The sequence below is a fragment of the Leptinotarsa decemlineata genome, unplaced genomic scaffold (assembly GCF_025532065.1).
Source record: "Leptinotarsa decemlineata unplaced genomic scaffold, Ldec_3_MD MMD2_P_RNA_scaffold_7, whole genome shotgun sequence".
Lineage (NCBI taxonomy): Eukaryota > Metazoa > Arthropoda > Insecta > Coleoptera > Chrysomelidae > Leptinotarsa > Leptinotarsa decemlineata.
The window spans coordinates 5747963-5763730 of record NW_027412534.1 but is presented as its reverse complement, the minus strand read 5'-3'; the positions used below and the strand labels follow the sequence as shown (position 1 = coordinate 5763730).

The 15768-nt window shown below is 33.7% G+C and overlaps 1 protein-coding gene across 1 annotated transcript in view; it reads right to left on the bottom strand.

Annotated features, from left to right (window-relative positions):
• The window catches only part of REPTOR-BP (REPTOR-binding partner), a 105014-nt gene extending 96523 nt beyond the window's left edge, over positions 1-8491 (bottom strand). Inside the window, exon 1 of the mRNA XM_074170267.1 lies at positions 8332-8491. Within this exon, the coding sequence (XP_074026368.1) occupies positions 8332-8376 (45 nt within the window). The 5' untranslated portion in view covers positions 8377-8491. The remainder of the gene's footprint in view (positions 1-8331) is intronic.
• Positions 8492-15768: the final 7277 nt, after the last annotated feature.

Sequence of the window (15768 nt, the reverse complement as noted above, 5' to 3'; positions counted from 1 at the left end):
TAACTTTCATATTCGTATAATTTCCTGGACCCGGATGTCACGCAGGTAGCTATAGCTGCCTCCGTGGTGATTTTGATAGTTTTCTTGTAAACACAAGATCTATCAACTGAAACCACAAATGTGCGGTTGGCTCCTGCTGGTGGCTCCGTGCATTTGTATTTCCATCTTTTGGTAACCAAGTGTTGCCCATCCTTACACTTGGCTGCACCATACTGATGATGGGCCAAAAGCCCGAAACACGTGTCTATGGTTTGCCACTTTCTTGAGTGCTATGTCCGATATTAACTTCTGTTTATATATCAAGACACTCAATAACTTTCATATTTGTATAATTTCCTGGACCCGGATGTCACGCAGGTAGCTATAGCTGCCTCCGTGGTGATTTTGATAGTTTTCTTGTAAACACAAGATCTATCAACTGAAACCACAAATGTGCGGTTGGCTCCTGCTGGTGGCTCCGTGCATTTGTATTTCCATCTTTTGGTAACCAAGTGTTGCCCATCCTTACACTTGGCTGCACCATACTGATGATGGGCCAAAAGCCCGAAACACGTGTCTATGGTTTGCCACTTTCTTGAGTGCTATGTCCGATATTAACTTCTGTTTCTATATCAAGACACTCAATAACTTTCATATTCGTATAATTTCCTGGACCCGGATGTCACGCAGGTAGCTATAGCTGCCTCCGTGGTGATTTTGATAGTTTTCTTGTAAACACGAGATCTATCAACTGAAACCACAAATGTGCGGTTGGCTCCTGCTGGTGGCTCCGTGCATTTGTATTTCCATCTTTTGGTAACCAAGTGTTGCCCATCCTTACACTTGGCTGCACCATACTGATGATGGGCCAAAAGCCCGAAACACGTGTCTATGGTTTGCCACTTTCATGAGTGCTATGTCCGATATTAACTTCTGTTTATATATCAAGACACTCAATAACTTTCATATTTGTATAATTTCCTGGACCCGGATGTCACGCAGGTAGCTATAGCTGCCTCCGTGGTGATTTTGATAGTTTTCTTGTAAACACGAGATCTATCAACTGAAACCACAAATGTGCGGTTGGCTCCTGCTGGTGGCTCCGTGCATTTGTATTTCCATCTTTTGGTAACCAAGTGTTGCCCATCCTTACACTTGGCTGCACCATACTGATGATGGGCCAAAAGCCCGAAACACGTGTCTATGGTTTGCCACTTTCATGAGTGCTATGTCCGATATTAACTTCTGTTTATATATCAAGACACTCAATAACTTTCATATTTGTATAATTTCCTGGACCCGGATGTCACGCAGGTAGCTATAGCTGCCTCCGTGGTGATTTTGATAGTTTTCTTGTGAACACGAGATCTATCAACTGAAACCACAAATGTGCGGTTGGCTCCTGTTGGTGGCTCCGTGCATTTGTATTTCTATCTTTTGGTAACCAAGTGTTGCCCATCCTTACACTTGGCTGCACCATACTGATGATGGGCCAAAAGCCCGAAACACGTGTCTATGGTTTGCCACTTTCATGAGTGCTATGTCCGATATTAACTTCTGTTTATATATCAAGACACTCAATAACTTTCATATTTGTATATATATATATATATATATATATATATATATATATATATATATATATATATATATATATATATATCCTGCTAATACGTGTTCAGAAGTTTTGTTGGGAGATGAGGTCAACTAAGAAGAAGAAGAACTCATATAAAACTCAACAACATTTAAGTAGTAGGTAGTAGAGAGTTTATGGACCCTCTATATCTAAACACGTAACGAATACCGTTTTACCAGTATAGTAAGAAGTGAGTTGAGCAAGGTCAACAAAACTTCTGAACACGGAAAACCAGTTCATCATATTCCTATCCGTGAAAACTTCAGATATCATATATATATATATATATATATATATATATATATATATATATATATATATATATATATATATATATATTCATTATTGCAAAATGAAATATCTAAAAATTGTCAATACATTTTTTTTTCATATTCAACGAAAGTCATTTTTTGTGGAGGAAAAATTAGTTCTTTTATCGATTGTGGAAGGTCGATAAAAGAATTTTTTTTTCAATTGACGACAATATTGCTTGTCAAAATATAGGAAGAGGCTTGAGAATTATCTCTCTCTCTCGCTTTCATAGTCTTCTAACGAACGCACTTCTAGTAGACCGGACCATAACGGAATTCATGAAGCTCTTCCTACACTTGACAAGCTGTACTTAATGACATTCGTTAGCGTATTTAATTTAATCCCAGCCATAGGAATCTTGTTGAAATTGAAAGGGGTATATTTTTAGGAGAGATAAGTATATTTTTTAAGAAAACTTTCGGCTTCCTACTTCTCCATCTTCATACAAAAAATGTAGAAAACTTTCAAAGGAATGAAGGAAACAATCAATTTCGAAATGAGCCTTTAAAAATATATTCCTGTCAATTTAAACAAGATTCCTATGGCTGGGATTACATCAAATGAGTGAATGAAGGTCATTACGTACAGCTTGTCAAATATAGGAAGAGACTTGGGAATTTCTGCTCTCTCTCTTTCTTTGCCTAGAACCGTATTAGCGTCTAGTCTCTTCCTAGATTTGACAAGCTGTATTGTTTTCGTGACATGAGCAGATTAAGGTCATCCGTGATATAAAGTCGTAATGTTAGGAATGAATGGAGTGATTCATTTTGTAATGTTATTTAGACTTAAGAAATCAGACTTAAAGAATCCTAGTGAGATTAATAATTTCCTAATGAATTCTATTCCAAATGTTGCTCCTCCTGTTCATCTTCTAGATGATTACAGGCTTAACAATATTATACCATCTATTTTTGAGTTCAAAGAAAGAGGTGACACATTCATATATGACAGTATATGTAAAATCAAATCAAATGCAAGGTATATCAGTCATATTATAAATGTTTGCCTGATGCACGGTGTCGACCCGTTAGTTTGGAAGAAGTCTGTAGTAAAGGTTCTACCCAAAAATCAACAACCTGCAGAATCCAAAAATTTTAAGGGGATATGCATTTTAACTAATCTTTCTGATAAGATAAGAGATCATTTGACTAAATTCTCATTACTGCCCACTGTTCGATCTGGATTCCGAAAAAGTCATAGCTGCAGTACTACCTTACTTAACATTGTATTACTTCTATCGATAAAGGTCAATGCACAATTTTGGTTTTTTTAGACTTCAGTAAAGCATTTGACACTATAAATACAGACATGCTACTTAACATTTTGGAATATATAGGTTTTTCTGAAATGACAAGAGAGAGCAGTGTATAGAAATTGAAATGGTCCAATCTGAATATTTGATACTCTATCCTGGGCCCGTTGCTTTTTTTTCTATATACACTTTCAATTTGATCATATCTCTGAAGTTATGTAAGATTCACGTTTATGCAGATGACACCCAAATCTATTACAGTTTTCCTTCCCCACTAGTGGATAATGCTTGTGAAATTATAAATCAGTAATTAGCGACCTTCAATGAATCAGCTTCTTTTGTTTGAAGGTGATTGACAATGTTTCGTGATGAATTTCACTAGTTCGGACTTCCATTGTCTACTATATAAAATGATTTGAAATCCCTGAAACAAGTAAAAAGAATAATTAAAAAAGAATAGTTGAAAATAACAATTATATTAAGCAACAATAAACCTGAAATGAAATGATAGTGAAGTAACCTACAAGTAAAAATATAATAATTGAATAAATAAAAATTAAAGGAATGCAAAAAAGAAAATAATAAAAATTAAAAAAGTGTAGAGATTCCAAGTCACGTTAGTTCACGACGTTTCGATTGTTGGTATCTACAATCGTCATCACCCGAAGACGATTGTAGATACCAACAATCGAAACGTCGTGAACTAACGTGACTTGGAATCTCTACACTTTTTTAATTTTTATTATTTTCTTTTTTGCATTCCTTTAATTTTTATTTATTCAATTATTATATTTTTACTTGTAGGTTACTTCACTATCATTTCATTTCAGGTTTATTGTTGCTTAATATAATTGTTATTTTCAACTATTCTTTTTTAATTATTCTTTTTTACTTGTTTCAGGGATTTCAAATCATTTTATATAGTAGACAATGGAAGTTCGAACTAGTGAAATGAATCAGCTTCTGATCACTGATCAACTCAACAATTATTGTTTTCTTATATTAGTCAGTGGGCTATGCTTGAATACTGGCAGTAAACAAATCTTAAGAAATGAACTTTAAACGTTCAAGCCAGTCTCGATATACCTACACAGTAGGTTGAATGCACTGACGTCTATCAGAAAACAACTACTCCCCTGGCTAATACCACGAAGAGCGTTGGATTATATCCAACAGGGGTCAGTACAGGAATCTTCACAGAAAATTTCCTGCATACGCAATTGGCAATACAACTGAAAAGTGTGCCCGTTCCAAAATTGAAGGTCGACTCAACAATATATAAGTTTGAAAATGTCCTTATACGATATATAAGTATGAAAATGTTCTTATAGGACGACACTGCAGTAATGTTAGTTACAAATAAAAGTGGTACAAAACATAGAACGTTTCATTTCTCTTTTCTTCGTTAAAGATTCAATTAATTATAAAAAATCAAATTCTTTTGAGCATTTTTGTAAAATTATTTTCTTATAAATACAAGTATTTTACTTAAAAAACATACATTCATTTATTTTCTGAGCTTTTCAATTAATTAAGTTCAATGAACAAAAAAAATTAAGAAAAAATGTTTTTGTCAGATTGAGCGAATTCTTCTATATAATCGTCAGATTATGAGACATCACGTTTAAAACATAAATATGAACCATATATATCTTTATCTGATGCGCTTGAGTATTTCAAAATGATGAATTTTTTTGCACATTATAATAATGGCCGCGAGTTTGCGTCAGATCGAAATCGTCAGATTACTGAATGAGAGCTTTTTTTTGTTGCCCTTTAGAAAATCTGACGCGCTCGATTAATTTTTTTTTCTTTTCACTTTTAACCCTTACCTACAACCACCCACATCATGCAACCGATCAGATTAACATATCAACATTATTAAAAATACGTAGGACATTGATGCTATCAATATGTGACGCGCTCGCTTATGTCCATGCAACAGTATATTTTTACATATTTAAAAATCTATAGCCGCTTCCCCCACCGATGAAAAGGTATATATTTTATAACATTTTCATCTTCTTATCATCTAAGCTTTGCAACCTAATATGTCTCAATGCACTCGAGTAAATCCCCATTTTGCATCGTGGGCTCCTCTGCTATAAGTTAAATTTTACATAAATTGATGAATGTAGTTGTTACTCGGTGGTAGAAGATCATCATGAAATATGAAATATTTAATTCCAAATGAGCAACTCGCTTTATGTGGGTCTCCAATCTTGAATTTATAAGTTTTACAACCTCGGTAACTTCTGTAATTTCCAGTGTAGAATTTTTATAGTTGCCACTCCTGTTCCAGCTTACCAAAAACTCTCTTTACAACCACATTTTTAGATTTCAAATTTATTAGTTAGTTTATACTTGATAATGGGATAAAACCCGAAACCGGTCGTAAAAATGAAATATCTAAGTAGTGGAAATTAGACAAAAGTGTTTTATATTCATTTCGTTGAAGTACCTACTTTGTCTTTCGTGTATGAAAAAATCTTGTTTCGAGATGGCTTTTTCTTCCAGTTTGTGTCTGAAAGTGACTTCTATGTATGATCTACACATCTTTGTTGGAAGTTTATTTTGAAATTGATTGCTCCCTTCATTCCTTTGAGAGTTTTTCGCATTTTTGGTATACCTAAAGATGTAGGAGTAGAAAGCCAAATGTTTTATTTCCCATTTTGTGTATACTCGATGGTGCGTATTAGTACCCTGCTCATTGTTAACCCTTCTCTTTATAAAATACAACATAAATGTCTCCACTTGGTAAAGATTTTGCTGAAATTGGTGAGACACGTTGTATTCGTGCAATATATTGATCGCTATATTGGTGTCTACAGTATGCTGTATAATACACACTTTAAGTGGTTTTCCCTGTGATTCACGTCTAAACCTTCCACAGGGGAGTTGATGTTGGTAACACTCAAAAAAAAAAGATTTTATTTGAGCACTTCGATAACGTCGATTTTTCTTCTCAAACCAGAGTTTTTCTTTTACAAAATAATTCAAGCATTCTAATATACTGTTTGTTATTATATTGTGATATGGGGACAGAGAGATTCCAGAAGGAATCGAAGATTATACCAATAAGTATCCACAGTATGTGGATACATTATCAAATAAATCGAACAGGACTAACGTGCTTTTTCTCTGTCAATGTTTCGTCAAGACTTGATTTTATTTACATCCTGAATAACTCCTGAACGTCTTGTGTCTTAAACTTGCCAGCATCCCTTCTATGTTCGCTTTCATTCAAACTTTCAAACATTTATATTTCGGCAAACACATATTTAGATATGTGTTTCCGATTTAGATCGGAAAGTTAATTATATACGCAGGAGTCGCTTTTCTAGATTAGTCGTTATTCTCTCTAGAAATGGATCTGAATATATTAGTCGACTTTTCTTTGTTAATTGATGCGAAACATTCGCATGTGACAGTTAGACTGTTAATGATTGTATTTAGTTTTCAGTTAGGTCTCAGGCTTTGATAAATTTGTAAAAATTTTTTTCAGCATTTTCTCGTTTAGATTATTTGGAGCTATGTCTGAATCTGATGGTGTGTTTTCCAAAAAAACACACTATTACTTATATTTAACTGATGTAACGGTAATAGACACGATCAATCAATCTTTCTGCACCAATCAATGCCGATGTAAAGTACTGTGTTTAGAAGAATTAGCTAGGAAGTTATACTTTTTTTGAAATCTGATAAAATATCAATTTTTAGATGTTTTGTCAATTTTTCCGCGTATGTTTTGGGGAGGTGGTCAGACCTCCATGATCCATGACTAATTGTGATGCATCACTCGTTGCCGAGAGGGAGCTACCAACTTGTTTTTAATACTTTAATTCAATTCTCAAATCAACACCTTTTTTTTTGGAAATCGGATCAGCTATTCCTGAGTAATCAATAGTTTTCTAATCGTTTTAAGAAAATGCAAACAAACGATAAATATCGTAATTTTAAGAATGAATGTTGAAAATGTGCACCATTCAACTCCAATAATTCATTTCTTACATTATAGAATGTTTCTAAGAGCATCTTTTATTCTAACTTCAGCTTTTACGAATCCCAATGCGTCATTTCAGGAAATGTTTGCCTATTCACGGATTTGGATGATTGTCATCTCACCACTTTCGAACCGATTCTTCTTAATACAGAGGTGTCTTATCTTATTAATACGTAACGTCACTTGACGACTTACTAAAGTTCTTCAATTATACAATTCGGTAGACAAGCAGATGTGGTGCCTTAGAAGAGCCCACTGAATCTCCTGATTTGACGCCTCTAGATGTTTTTGAGGAGATATGTTATAATTAACTGTACGATACACAACCGAACTTGTGTGTGTGCAACAAAATTAGTTCAGGAATATTTCATAACATAGGAAATTAATTTGTGAACAGATTTCATTATTGTTAGGGAGTGGATGGTAAGCATTTTGAACATTTATTTGAATGAACTCAGTAAGTAAATTTACAAAAATTAAAAGTGTTGGATAGAGAACTGAAATACCTACCAAATACCACAAGACCCCTCTTTCCATTTGAAGAAATTGTTGGTAGTGCCCTCTCGGTGACGAGTGATGCAACACTATTGTCTCTCTCAACAAAAAAAACTAAATCAGGAAAGTAATTTAATACAATAACACTTCAAATTCACCAATGTCCTGTGAGTATTTCATAATTAATTGGTTCATCTCGAAATACTTGAACATTATTTTTATGCAGTCATGAACAAATCTCCAACATGAAAATACCTAGTTTCAAATGACCTACTATGATGACCCACTATCAGAATACCTATTTTTGAGACTTAATAAACCCAGTAGTTGATTGAATATTATGTTTTCCATGGTAGGTAGTTGGAATTTTCATAGAACCATCCACCTAGCTCACACCTATTTGCGCAAGCGTCATATATTCCAAGATAACCCAAAACAGTGCCCCACAAAATAAAATAATTGTTCCCTATTTGCAAACTTTACAAGAAAACAAATAGCAATAACAAATAACCACCTCAATCAAACCTTTTAGTATATCAATATTCAAACATTCACATAAACAATATTTCCTCGCAAGTTCACTATAGACTGTCTAGATTAGGCTTACTATTTTATGATTTACACCTAATAAAAAGATTGTCATGAAAAACTTACGCATACAGTATGTTCATCGATCACGGCCATTTCCTGAAATTCCATTTTCAATTACTTCATTAAATGAAAAACTATGGAAATTGTTAAGCTCAACACTTGCACAAAAACAGTCCAACGTGTCTGTGTTATTTACAAACATTGCAAGGTCATCCAATAATTCGCTTACATCACGAGTCGATAAATTTATTAAGAATTCACAATCGACGCTGGAGTGCCATCTAGTAGCGAGAAGCTTAGTGTACAGAAGTAATTCAACACAACTTCTGTAAATCTGAATAACACATCGTTGTTGTTGACGAGTAATAACGTTACATTTATTACCGTTATTCAAACATTACTGTTATTAAACAAAAAATAAGTACAAACAACGATAAACTACAACAAGGTAAGAGTCTTGACGTTATATTCTGAATGACCATTGGAAAGTTGAAATTCAAATCAAATCAAAATATACTTTATTGTCCGAAGATTTGCATCTTATTGACAAAGTCCAAGAAATACAATGTTTATTTAGAAAAAGTACTAAAAAAGTATAAATGTATATATAAAAAAGTTACAAAAATGTATGAGTGTAAATATATAAAAAGGTCTAAAAATGTATAGATATAGATAAAATACCACCACGTATAAAGTGATAGTGCAAAGAATAAATTGCTAATATATTGTTAAAAGGATTCACTAAAATACTTTAATAGGGTCTATCAACAAGTAGGTTCTCCACCGCCTTTTTGAAATGAATGTTGCTTAGATTTGCAGATCTCATTTCTAGTGGTGAATGATTGAACAACTTACCACCATTATATTATATGGAACCCTTGAATAAATTCGAAGTTGGGATGGGAAGTCTAAAGGTATAATTGCTGTTACGAGTAGCATAAGGAGTAGAAGCAAAGTTGAACTTCGGTTTATGTTTATAAATAAGGCAAACCGCCTCTGAGATAAAAAGTGCGATGACTGTTGAAATTTAATTGGCAGTGAACAAGTTCCTGTACGATTCTCTGGGTTTGACTTTACAGAGACATCTTAGTGCCCTCTTCTGTAATATCAATACAGAAGAGAGAAGGGATAAGTTGCATGCTCCCTAAAAAGGTATTCCATAACGTAGTCGAGATTCAATAAAAGCATGGTAAATGGTCTTTGCTACATGGAAACCCAACTCATTTGAAACCACTCTAACTGCATAACATCCGGAGGAGCTCTTACTCTTGAGCAGTCCTCTTATCAATGAATACACCGTGAAATAAGACTGTCATGATTTTTTATATTTCCTAAGTTGATCAATGGATCATATGGATCATGAATTATGTTACTCAACTGTTTAGTAATAGTACAGTAGAACTCATTTATTATATTATGATAAAGTGAGAGTTCGGAGTTTTTCTTTACCTCTTACCTATATCACTAATAATTGACCAAGTTTCTTTAATTTTGTTCTTCGATTCCCCTATTCTGTTGACGTAATATATCCTCTTAGCTAGAATGATAGTAGATCGATCGACTTTTTTGTAATCATTAAAATAGTTCCAGAAAAATGTTTCGTTTGTGAATTTTCTGACATAATGCAGTAAGTGCATTAGTTTCTAGAGGCTGTTTTCAGTTCTTTTGTCACCCATGGCTTTTTACATTTATTTAATTACTTGTTCTGGAAAGGACTCATCAAACACATCGGACAATGCACTGTGGAATGATAAAAATGGGTCATATTCAGACAATATGCTCGCCCAGTCTATTTCGAGGCAGTTTTGATAGAACCTATCGTACTTTGAACGACTGAACAATCTACCATATTTATGTATGGTTTGTTTTTTTGTTGATTTTAAAAGAATAGAACATATCACTGCTTCATGATCAGATAATCCGAATGGAATAACTGTGCATGAAACATTTTGCTTGTCAATATTGCTACAGACATAATTAATACAGTATACAGAAAATCGAGAAATGCGTGTTTTCGAATCAACGTGCAGACTTAAGTCATATGATAAAAGTAAGTTTTTCAGTGATTCATCAACCAGTGAATCACAGTCATTGTAATTGATATTGAATTCACCTGTTACGATTACAGAACTATTTATTGGCAGGTCAGACAAAAGTAGCTCTAGTTTTCTCAAAAATATATTAACATCCGTAAAGGGAGATCGGTAAAGACATACAACATATAAATTATAAAGAAGATTGTAAATTCAAATGTTTTATCATCCAAAAGGTCATTGAACTTTTCGATTTCAGAGAAGGAGTAATCAATTACTGCAGTGTCAGCTACCAGAATAACTGTTCCCCCGTGGTTTGAGTCTGCTCTGGAGTGTCTGCATACCATAGAGTAGCAAGGTATATATATATTATATATATATATATATATATATATATATATATATATATATATATATATATTATATATATATATATATATATACATATATATATATATATATATATATATATATATATATATATATACATACATATATATATATATATATATATATATATATATATATATATATATATATAGGCTCATTACTCATTACTATTACACCAAAGTTCTGTTAACAATACTATATTTTTCTCGAGAGAATTTATCTGGTTGAAGCTGGAATGATTCTGCACCCGTGTTAGGAATCACACGTTGAAAGGTAAGATCCCGTTAGTCCTTAGCTCGCACAAGTTTCTCAACTTCTGACAGTTGTCGTCCGTATGTTTGCGACAGCTGATTAACGGAAAAACATATTCCAAACAGATTTTTAAACAATACTGGGAAAACTCAGACTATTTCGAAGTACCTATTCATTGATAATAGGCTGAAATTTGATGAACACCTTGAACAACTGAAGAGTTAGATCTCCTCCGGATGTTATGCAGTTAGAGTGGTTTCAAATGAGTTGGGTTTCCATGTCGCAAAGACCGTTTACCATGCACTTATTGAATCTCGACTACGTTATGGAATACCTTTTGGGGAGCATGCAACTCAAACCTTCTCTCTTCTGTATTGATATTACAGAAAAGGGCACTAAGATGTCTCTGTAAAGTCAAACCCAGAGATTCGTGCAGGAATTTTTTCACTGCCAATGAAATGTCATCCTACTTTTAATCTTAGAGACGGTTTGCTTTATTTATAAACATATATCGAAGTTCAGCTACTGGCACAAGGAGTAGAAGCATCCCATCCCAACTTCGAGTTTAATCAAGGATTCCATATACTATAATGGTGGTAAATTGTTCAATCATTTACCATTAGACATACGATCTGCAAATTTAAGCAACATTCATTTCAAAAAGGCGGTGAAGAACCTACTTGTTGATAGACCCTATTATAGTTTGGAAGAGTATTTTAGCGAATCCTTTTAACAATATATTAGCAATATATTAGCAATTTATTCTTTGTACTATCACTATACTTTTTTAGTATTTTTTCTATACCTATTAATTTTGTATTTGTTGGACTTTGTCAGTAAGATGCAAATCTTCGGACAATAAAGTATATTTTTGATTTGATTTGAACATCTAGTATCATATTGTAGCAAATTTACTTTACTTCAAAAACTTGCAAAGCAAGTCTTTTCAAAAACTAGTTCTTCAGGATTTTAATAGCCAAACTTTGAAGTAACCCGATTTTTTCGCGGTTTTTTCGATTTTTGACAAAGTTGCGTTTGGCACTCGAGGTCACAAACTTCGATTATTCATTAGGCCAACATCATAAATAAGTCCGCAAAAAAACAGAACTAGCGGATTTGACGCATGTTGTGATGTGATGATGGCCTATTACGTATTTTACACATAACGAATATGATGGAGTACGTATTCTGTACGATACGGTTTATACGCTTTAGCGGTATGGTACATTGAATATACGATGCGTTACGAATATGATCGGTTAACGTTTCTATGTGTACGTTATGAATTTGTACGTTATGACACAGTACGTTCTGCTGTTTTACGTTATGATGAATTGCGATTATGACGGCTTACGTTTCTCTACATTACGATTATGATTTTGTAGCGTAATGATGCATTGCAATTTCTCTCCTTTGATGTTATGATGGAGTATATGATGATGAATTAGATGGACCCATTTCACATAAGACCCAAGAAAGCGTTTATTGTCTTCGAAAGCAGTACAAAGAACTAATTTTTTTCAAGGCAATTATTATGACATTCGAAATGTAATGAGTTTGCATTTCCTAAAAAGTCTCGGAAACCTGCAGATAAGGCACGTTTCCTGATGGGCGGTATCATGTAACTCGCATATTTTTTTTATTTAAAGAAAGTTGCATCAACTGGAGTTATTAGCAACGGCATAATATAAATATAATACAAATGATTCAATTAGTATAGATTATATATTCAAATTTAGATATTCAAAATATTAGATACCTATTCAAAATTAATTCATAGTAGTCGTGTCGTACAGACGTGTAGACGTGTAGACGAGTAGTCGTGATGTACAGACGTGTGTGATTTCGCTCCTCAATTCAATTACAAATCTCAGTGAATACATTTTTGATCAAATACTCAATCGAAATGTCAGCAAAATGTGCCAAGTGTACAAAAACAACAAATGATAAGGCGCCAGGTCTACAGTGCAGTTTTTGCAGTAACGTTTTTCGTTGCAGATGTTTGGGCCCAAAGAACAACTCGCTTTGTTTACCGATACGCAAGGAACATTTTACAAATGTGAGGACTGTAGACAATTCATTGGTGGAGATCCAAATATATCTGTACGTACAGAGTGTGCAAACTGTCAGGAACTGACTCAAGCAATAAAAGACCTCAATGCCTTGGTCAAAGGATTACAGGAAGAAATAAAAAGTCTGAAAAATGGAAAAAACTCAATGTGCACTGAAACTATTATCAATGAAATCTCCGAAAGACAACATAAAGAGAGTAATATTATCATTTATAAATTGCAGCAAGTTGATCCAGAGACAGATAAGAAAAGTACTATTGATATTATGAAGGCTATTGCACCTTCGATTAATACTGATAGAATAAAAATATTCAGAATAGGACGAAAGGAAGGTAGTAATATCTCTCCACTTAAAGTTATGAACAATAGAGAAGACGTCAACTGCATCCTGAAAAACAAGTACAAACTAAAAGTTTTGAATATTAATGTCCAAATCAGCACCGATAAAACAATAATGCAACGTGAACACTTGAAAAAAGTAATTTCAGAAATGAATGAACGCAAACAAAAGGGAGAGGATAATCTTTATATAAAATATGTCCATGGCATTCCTACTATCGCTGTGTCAAAAAAGTAGAATGCAAAATAGGTCACTTAAACATTCGCTCCTTAAACAATTGTTTCGACACATTCAAAGATTGTGTTATAGAAAATAATATTTTTCTGATTGGGGTTACAGAAACTTGGATTACGCCTGGTACCTCTGACAACTTCTTTACAATTCCTAATTATAGTCTAGTACGATTGGACCGAGACGGAAGAGGAGGTGAAGTGTGTTTTTTCTTGAAACACCTCTACAAATACAAAATATATTACTCTTCTCTACTTCTCCTAGTGGACTGGAGCAGCTCTGGTTGATTTTGGATATGAACAAACAAAAAATTGCCGTCGGTGTTGTTTATCGTCCGCCAGGAACAAATGTTGAAAACGTCGTGCAAGATTTAGGGGAAATTCTGGAACGTGTTTATTTAGAAACTTCAGTGGTGGTGTTAGTGAGTGACATTAACATCAACTTGTTAGCCCCCTATTCCAGATATGCTGAACTATTTTGCTCGCTCATTTCCAATTTCGATTTATGTCAAGTTGTGGAAAATCCAACTCGAATCACTTCTACTTCTGAATCCCTCATCGATATAATCTGTGTAAGCTCGGATGTTGTGGTGCGGAATTCGAATACTCTGGACGTGAATGGTATGTCTGATCATATGTTGGTATGTTGTGACATAGATCTAGATGTGGCCGAAAAATGTGATAAATTGATTCTTTATAGAAATTTCAAATACTTAGATTATGACAAATTTTCACGTGATGCCAATAGCCTACCTTGGGGTCATATCATCAACTTGGATGAAATGAATGTCAAAGTGAATTTTCTCAATGACTGTATCCTGAATTTCACTAGTTCGGACTTCCATTGTCTATTAGATAAAATGATTTTGAAATCCCTGAAACAAGTAAAAAAGAATAATTAAAAAAAAAAGAGAATAGTTGAAAATAACAATTATATTAAGCAACAATAAACCTGAAATGAAATGATAGTAAAATAACCTACAAGTAAAAATATAATAATTGAATAAATAAAAATTAAAGGAATGCAAAAAGAAAATAATAAAAATAAAAAAGTGTAGAGATTCCAAGTCACGTTAGTTCACGACGTTTCGATTGTTGGTATCTACAATCGTCTTCGGGTGATGACTGGACTGATTCCTCCGAGAGATGACTATTTTATAGGTCGTTGAAATACTTTCACTTTCTCTACTTTCCATTTTCCGCTTCACTGATTCCGTGAGAGATGACCGATTTGGCGGGAGTTGGTCATTTCTCGTTTGATGATGGGTTTCCATATGTTTCGTATATCTACGCTGGCCTGGCTGAATACGTTGTTGGACAACATGTATGCGGCTTCCTTAAATTTTCTCCTGAACCAATGTTCCTCTCTGTGCAAGATCTCAGCTTGGGACCACTCGATGTTGTGTTGATGGGTCCAAACATGGTCTGCTATTCCTGATTTGCTGGTTTCTCCTCGCTGTGTGTGCTTCTTGTGCTCGGCAATGCGAATATTCAATGGCCTCTTAGTTTCACCAATACTATTGTTTCAGGGATTTCAAATCATTTTATCTAATAGACAATGGAAGTCCGAACTAGTGAAATTCATCACGAAACATTGTCAATCACCTTCAAACAGACTGTATCCTATTTTTATTCGATAAGCATGCCCCCGTTTGCTCAAGTAATAAAAAATATAGAAATCTTCCTTATATAACATACAACCTCAAACTAATGATGCGCATTAGAGATAGGGCCCATGCCAAATATTTGAAAAATAGAACACCTGCTAATAGGAAATATTATGTCGATTTACGTAATTACATCAATGATGCGTTGAAAAGAGAGAAAAAAGCGTACATACAGTACGTTCTAAATAAAAACAAAAATAACAGTAGAATGATATGGAAAACATTTTCTAATTGGGGTATTACTACAAAGTCTGGCCAGCAAAATACTTATTTACCTGAGGAGCTACAAAATCCAGAAGAAATCAACGATTATTTCCTGAATGTCTCAGGTAACACTTCAATAAACAATGATACTTTCGCTTTCTATAACAGTAATAAATTGAATCACGAATTCAAGTTCTCTTTTGCTGAAATAACATGCGAAGATATCCTTAATGCTGTTAGAAATGTCAAATCCAATGCCTTAGGAATAGATAACATAAATATTAGGATGATTTCTCTTGTTATTCCTTTTTG